A 7,257-nucleotide genomic window follows, 5' to 3' on the forward strand; every position below is an offset into this window, starting at 1 on the left:
ACTGCTTCACCATATGGCACACCCAACTGCCGTGCTTACAGTAAGATTTCCATCAGGTAAGACCTGTTGAAGAGACAGTGCCTACTAAACGGCAGTACATTTCATATATCTCATAATTTCTGCTACATTTTTTTCTTAGCAGATAGTAGTGCATGTTTACATCAATTCTATCCCACAATTTTGAATCCAGCAATTTATAGGCTTTTCATAACATACATCTAGTCAATAAAATTTTTATGCTTGAAACGTACATTCATTCTGCTTTTTGTTCATGCATTACATAAAATATTAGGTGCAGTAGTTCCTTCAGAAAAAAAAAAAAAATCTGGCATAACCTACAAAAAGCACTTAAAAGTATTAGGGAAGAGCAGTCTTCATTCTTACAGTATTTAGCACAGAAACCTATGAAGAGGTGTAGAAGGGACACACACATGCACAACACGCTTGTGTGTGCCCCTTCTTGTCCCCCCCAATTTCTCTTCCCCGTCTTAGTAAGTTTCTATGCTAAACACTAAGAACACGTCACATCGACAAGGCAAGAAGTCTACCCTTGCTAAGCAGTTTCTACATACATACTTCAAAAATTTACTATTACTCAGTCTCATTGTCTGCTAGTTGAAAGGAAAAGAAAGAAAAAGGACGGGAAAAATCTAATGACAGAAATTTTGACTTCTAAAATCTGTCACTGCATTGTACAGTAAACTGCAACAGTCAATTCCTATTAAATGGGTGTAAATAAGACAATTGCTTACGTGGTGTAGAAAAAGTCCCCTTGGAAAACACCATTAGTACAACAACTGCAAGAAAAGTACATTGTCCAGTTTTGAAATGGTACTGAAATGTTAATATGAAAAAAAAAAAAAAAAATCTTTATAACTAGCCTCCACTACGGTGTCTCTCATAATCATATCGTGGTTTTGGGACGCAAAACCAAAACAATATTATGAGAGCGCTATTGCATGCTGTTCTGCCCATCCACAAGATGCAAAAGTAATGAGGTGTTCATTCCTTCATTTCTCAAAAGTTAATGAGGAGAAGAGGAGGTTGCTATGAACCCAGAAACTATGAATGGGCATGCCCATAATGACTGCTTTCTGATTTTGTGATCTCCAGATCTTTCTTACAGTGATCATCAAACACATTTGTCTTCCATTTGAAACCGCATTGAGAAATCCTTGAACAGTGAATGTCGCTGGAGTCAATGTTTTAACAAGTAGACGTGTCTTCGTCAAAGCAGCAACTGGCAAACTGATGCCTTGACAATGACAAATCAGTTGACAAAGCATTGGCTCTAGCGAGATTCCCTGCTCAATGACTTCTCATTGCTGTTACAAATGGAAGACAAACGGGCTGAACTTCTATCTTATTTACATTTGAAACAGCAGTCTTTCAAACACATTAACAATTTCTTTTTTTTTTTTTCAGTAGTAACATCAAACACTCAACAACAGAACTCTGCAACAGTAATAATAAAGCCACTTAAAGGGACACTAAAGGCAAAAACATTTTATGTCAGAGTGAAAGGTCAGTGCCTGAGAATGTCTAGAACATCAATATTATATACAGCAGTACTTTAGTAAGCAAGAAATTAAGGTAAATGTAGGACACAATTTATGCCACCAATGGGCATAGGTCAGCAAACTAACTCACTCAGGCTCACTCAGGCTCTGATAGGGCCGTGAGTCTGAGTTGGTCCGTGTGAGTAACGTTCTGGTGAGTTTGAGCGAGTCCGGTTGAGAAAAATTTGAGTTAGTCTGAATCCGAGTGAGTCCAGTTGAGGAAAACTTTGGCGAGTCTGGGTCCGAGTGAGCCCTAAGCACAAAATATATTTGTTGAGCAAGTCTGAGTGAGCTATTTATTTATTGCCGACCTATGGTCCTATCTACTCATCTTCAGCATTACTATCAGCCCTATGTCGGCTCACATTTATACTCGTGTCTAATTATGTCTACTCACACATATTTCAGTGCACTAGTGTTGATATGCCAGCTCAATATTTATTGATCAGAGGTGTAAGTTCTGAACCCCCCCCCCATAAATTTTTCCACAGGAACTTCTTGATAAAGGTTATCTCGTGTGAGTCATCTTTTTCAATAAAAATGTTGTTACTGGATTGCAGCCACTGATAACTCGCACTTGAAGGTACGAGATCAAAAGGCATCAAGTAGAGCACCGATCATACGAGATATTGGTGTTAAAGAGCATTGGCACCATGGTCGAAAAAGGTAATTATACACTAATGAACTTGTGAGTCGACTCACTCAGACTCAGATCAAGCCATGGGTTTGATTCTGAGTGAGTCCAAGTGAGTAGTATTTCGGCGAGTTTGAGTACAAGTAAGTCCGGCTGCGAAAAATTATAGTGAGTCTGAGTCCAAGTGAATCTGGTTGAGGAAAACTTTGGTGTGTCCGAGTCCGAGTGAGCCCTAAGGGCAAAATATATTTCATGAGTGAGTCTGAGTGAGCTCCACATTTTTTGCAGACCTATGCTAGTGGGACATTCTGGAACACAAGCCCGATGACATAGTAGGGCCTCAGTACAATTAATCGCAAGTACTCAGACTACCTATGACAAACACAAACATTTCATTGCATTACAAGGCAGAACAGAATGAAATTTTTTCATTTCATACTGGTTCATGCAAAAAAGAACAAGACGTTGGCCTTAAGAATGACCCAAATTCCATTTTTGCCGGGCTGTGCTCTGCTGAAGCCCCTTGCTCCACTGGGCCGCAGCACTGTCTGTCAGACAGTGCGGGCATGACGAATGCTATGTCAGAAGGCTGTTCTTGGAGGTGGACGGTTTGAATTGCACTAACTGCATGCGGACAACTAAAACGTGATTTTCTTTCAAACTAAGCACCTCCGTGGCACGAAACAAGCACTATGAGGTTTCCGGAACGCTATTTCAACAATCCATGTCGACTTAAAACTTGCCTTTGTGCCCCTTCAAGTAATTTTTTTCTGCAATAATCATGCTGTCAAAGAAAGAGATGTACTCTGTAGCACACATAATACTCACAATAAAGTATCATTTTCGGAAACGTGGTAGAACATGGCGGAAACATGGCGGCTGCACCTGCAAGAAGGAAATCAAGAGGAAAAGGGTCCCTTACACATATAAAGAAATCTACACAACCATGAAGCCTTCATAGAGCATGCAAAGAAAAAGCTCCTGTGCCAATTATTCAGGCTTCTCTATCCATAAATTCTGGCTAGTCCAGCCTCATCTTAAATTAGGCTACAGCATTTTACATTTAAATGTGACAAAGAAAATCATCAAGGAGCAGACTGAACTAGAAGATATATCTAATCAAATATCATTGCAGCAACTGAAACTACTGCATATTTATCATGTTGAGATGCATGACAAGATAGAATGGGCCACTGCCAACCACTGCCTTTCATCCACACCAATAAATACCATACTAGTACATTCTGCAATATAGCATCCATGAGTTGCAAATTCCAGCAAAATGAAAAATAAAAGCTCAGTGTTTTTTCAGTTTTACTAAATACTAAATCCTATTACAGTACTGAGTTTATGTTTTTGTATAATTTCTCTGTTTACTGCTTATGTCACAATAAAAGCTCTTCATCGTGCTCATCACCATCATCCTCAGCATTGGTATGTCCACTGCAGGACGAAGGCCTCGCCCAATGGTCTCCAAATACCCTGTATTGCATAAGCTAATTCCATTTAATGCCTGCAAACTTATACTTCGTCATTCCACCCAACCCCCTGTCCATTCTGTCCTGCTGTCCATTCCATTGATATAACTGTCCACCGGTTATCTGTACTGCATATGAAGTGTCCAGCCCAGGTCCATTTCTTTGGCTTAATGTCTAATTAGAATATCAGCTGCCCCTTTTGGTTCTCTGATGTGTGGGGGTGTTTGCACCCTTTGTAAAGTTATCACTTCATGGCAGGGGCATAGCCACGTTAGGGCACACCGGGCCCGTGCCCCCCCCCCCCCCCGAAATTTTTTTTTGCCATAGCATACAGAGCAGAAAATGACACTCGACCACATCTGCCTGCTCGTCCCCACTACAGATCAAGGAGGTGCCCCCCCCCCCCCCCCCCCCCCCCCGAAAAAAATTTCTGCCTACGCCCCTGCTTCATGGTACTCGCACGTCCTGCAAGCCGGCTTCCCCACAAGGTGGGCTGCTTGGGCTACAGTACATTCTGCACAGCCCACAGCGCGCAAGTCCTTTGTGTGGTCCACAAGACAACGGTGAATTTTATTTTGTGGTCTGGTCCACAGAATAAAGCTGGAGTTTATCCTGTGGTCTGGACTACAGAATAGGCACTGCGTTTTCCAATCCATCATACACTGAGTCGTCCTCAACATTTTGAGTTTTTTTATGATCTTCCCAAGTTTTTTTTTTTTACCATACAGTCATGTGTCGATAATATGGGTGCCTCGGTTCCCCAGAAAAATCGTCCATAACAAACGTTAAAGAATAATCATTCCAAAAAAAGACCACGGTTTATTCAGCCAAAAAGTGAAGAGATGTGGGTTTGCACTGATGCCTTCGGTCCTACTGTAGTGTCAAGAAAGCGCAACACATTGGCTACTCGAAGTGCGCGTTCTTCGTGTCCCTCCTGTTAAACGTATGCGATAACCATTTCCAAGCTACGGCGAGCTTCACATCGAGTAACGGTTGATATCTCCTCTTCATCGCCTGCTTCTATACAATACCCCCTTAAATATTCCTGGCTATGCCACTGCCTATTATGTCATGTTTATCATCATGTATGACCAGTTCACCATTATCTATGATTTCCATGCCAGCCAGTTGAATAAAAAGACAGCCCTTGTGTATGCCACCATACCAAGCACTGTGGCAATTCCAAAGGGTAATCAAGTTTAGTTTTCATTTTCAATTTTATGGCACTGTTACACAGGCCCGTTTCAATATTTACTTCATTCAATCTGCATTGAAACTATTCAAACAAGATCCAGTAAAGAAGAACAGAGTATAACAAGACTGAAACCAAGCCTTTCATCTGCATCAGCCGACGTAGGCCCGAAAGTGCCACAGTGACAGAACAATGTTTTAGCATAGCTCCGCTATCAGAATCAGATAACTGATATGCGGGCTTTTACGTGCCAAAGCCATGATGCGATTATGAGGCACGCCGCAGTTGGGGGACTCCTGATTAATTTTGACCGGTTCATTAACGGGCACCTAATCTAACTATACGGGTCTTCTAGCATTTCGCCGTCACCAAAATGCGCCCGCCGTGGCCAGTATGAACGGAAGAAGTTTCCGCGTGTTGGTAGTTCACAGTACTGCAGAAACCATAAAAAAAAAGAGAAAAAAAAAGAACGAACGCAGGACACGGTCCTTTACCATGGCGTGTTCGGTTTTTGCGCTTGGTTTCTGCAGTACGGCAATCGAACCCGCGTCCTCAAGCTAAGCAGCGCGACACCTTACCTGCTAAGCTACCACGGCGGCTAAACGAATACCTAACATGATTTCGCAAAACAATTGATCAAAATTAATAGACGGCACGACACGTGACAGCCACACCTCACCGCGCTCCATAATCACAATCCTGCGTTATGCACACTCAGAAAGAAAAAGAAATCGTAATTCATTGGTGATTTGCGCACAGCACAGCTGAATTCAATAAGGCGTCCCCAAATTAGGTAGACTAGGCAATATGTCGTAACAGTGCGTGGAAAACGTGCGACTCGTTGAAAGCAAGAGCGACACAGTGAGAACACAAACGCACACATGTATTTCGCCTACAGTGAACGGCACGCTGTTTCGACCACAAGAGCCTCATTAACGAGAGAGAACAGAAGATGGACACGATTAAAAAACACTAACATGTCATTAACGCGGAATCAAAATTCTACCGGTTTAACGGCTGCGGCGCAGCACCTCGATCTAGTAACAAAAACCGAAACTTTATAAACTACTAAAAATATACACCTTCCACACCTACATCGTCGTGCCTCTGCGAAAAGAAGTCTCACTTCTTGTATAACGGAGAAAATGTGCACATGATGCGCGGGTAAATAGACTCGGCAGGCAATTTCTCTCGCACGCGCGTTCTGTTCAAGCAGTGCATGCCGGCCCCTTCATTCGAGGACTGTAACCACCTTAGTAAACGGATACTAAGCGTGAAATTGCCGCATACTGCCTATTACACCAACTTCAGGCTGTGTAAAAACCATCGATTCAATAAAAGATAATAATCACTTTCAAACTTACAACGAAACGCGCAGCACAGTCAGGAGGACAAGCCGGACGTTGAGCGCCTGACCGTACAGTGTACTACGTATGTACTCTCTACCTGACGGGGCTTGGGAGAAAAAATGGCGTGAAAGATAACGCAAAGAAAAAGCTAAAACGCCCCTTATCCACCGTTCTTATAACTAGACGTTTATTGTTTGATCCGCTTACAAAAATGTGTTTCGCCTTTTTAGAATGTTTCAGCCTCAAAAGAGCATGCAGGCTACTTTTTTGTCAGGTCACACCGGCCGTTTACTTATAAAACCGAAACTAGAGGATGATGTTTCATGATATTGATAATGGAGGTGCGCCGCAAGCGACAGCCTTGGCGTAGTGGCAAAAGCGAGAAATCGTGGCAAGCAGACATTCGGCTCTTTACGTTTCGTCGGCTACGAAACGTGACGTTTCGTGGGTTCCAACGGTAGCGCGACATTTGTTTTCGTGGCCGCTACAGGGAGCGACCGCAGCGCCGCCATTCGGTAGAGCCTGAAACGCCTGTTTTAGGCACTTTTTCTCCCTGAAGACGGCCACTGGCCTAGGTACTGAGGACAAGAACGCCCCTAGCTCCACTTGTCCCTAGCTTGATCGGCAGCCATAGGCCATGCGCGCTTCACGCCGGTGTCAACCCACGCCAAAGTAAGTTTTTGCATTCGCTGTCCTGCGGTGTTTTCCACCGCGCCACGGAGCAAATGAGTTAAACGGGCCAGGCCTTCTGCCTGGTGTGTTGTGTTTGTGTGCCGTTCGCCTTCGAACTCTACCTTTGTGAATTTGCACCCTGTGTGAGCATGGGCCAGTCAGAGTATATGATTACACCACAGTACAAGTGCTTAGCTCGAGCTCGGTTGTAGTCGAGGTGGAACTGCATTCAACAATTCATTATTTACGTGACGCTACGGCCTCAGTCCCGAAACTTGATTTGGTGCAATTATGTTACTGTTACTGCAGCTTCTGATCGGTGCAGCTATTTTGCTGGAGGGAGGCTTCAATGTAATAGAGTCACTGTTTTGTA

The 7,257-nt window shown here is 43.2% G+C and overlaps 1 protein-coding gene across 1 annotated transcript in view; it reads right to left on the reverse strand.

Annotated features, from left to right (window-relative positions):
* Positions 1–6,298, reverse strand: part of LOC119404166 (cubilin) — a 128,272-nt gene extending 121,974 nt beyond the window's left edge. The window contains exons 1-3 of the mRNA XM_037670754.2: positions 6,228–6,298; positions 3,022–3,078; positions 753–797 (exon numbers count right to left, since the gene is read on the reverse strand). Of these exons, the coding sequence (XP_037526682.2) occupies positions 753–797; positions 3,022–3,067 (91 nt within the window). The 5' untranslated portion in view covers positions 3,068–3,078; positions 6,228–6,298. The remainder of the gene's footprint in view (positions 1–752; positions 798–3,021; positions 3,079–6,227) is intronic.
* Positions 6,299–7,257: the final 959 nt, after the last annotated feature.

Source organism: Rhipicephalus sanguineus, chromosome 1 (genome assembly GCF_013339695.2).
Source record: "Rhipicephalus sanguineus isolate Rsan-2018 chromosome 1, BIME_Rsan_1.4, whole genome shotgun sequence".
Classification (NCBI taxonomy): Eukaryota; Metazoa; Arthropoda; class Arachnida; order Ixodida; family Ixodidae; genus Rhipicephalus; species Rhipicephalus sanguineus.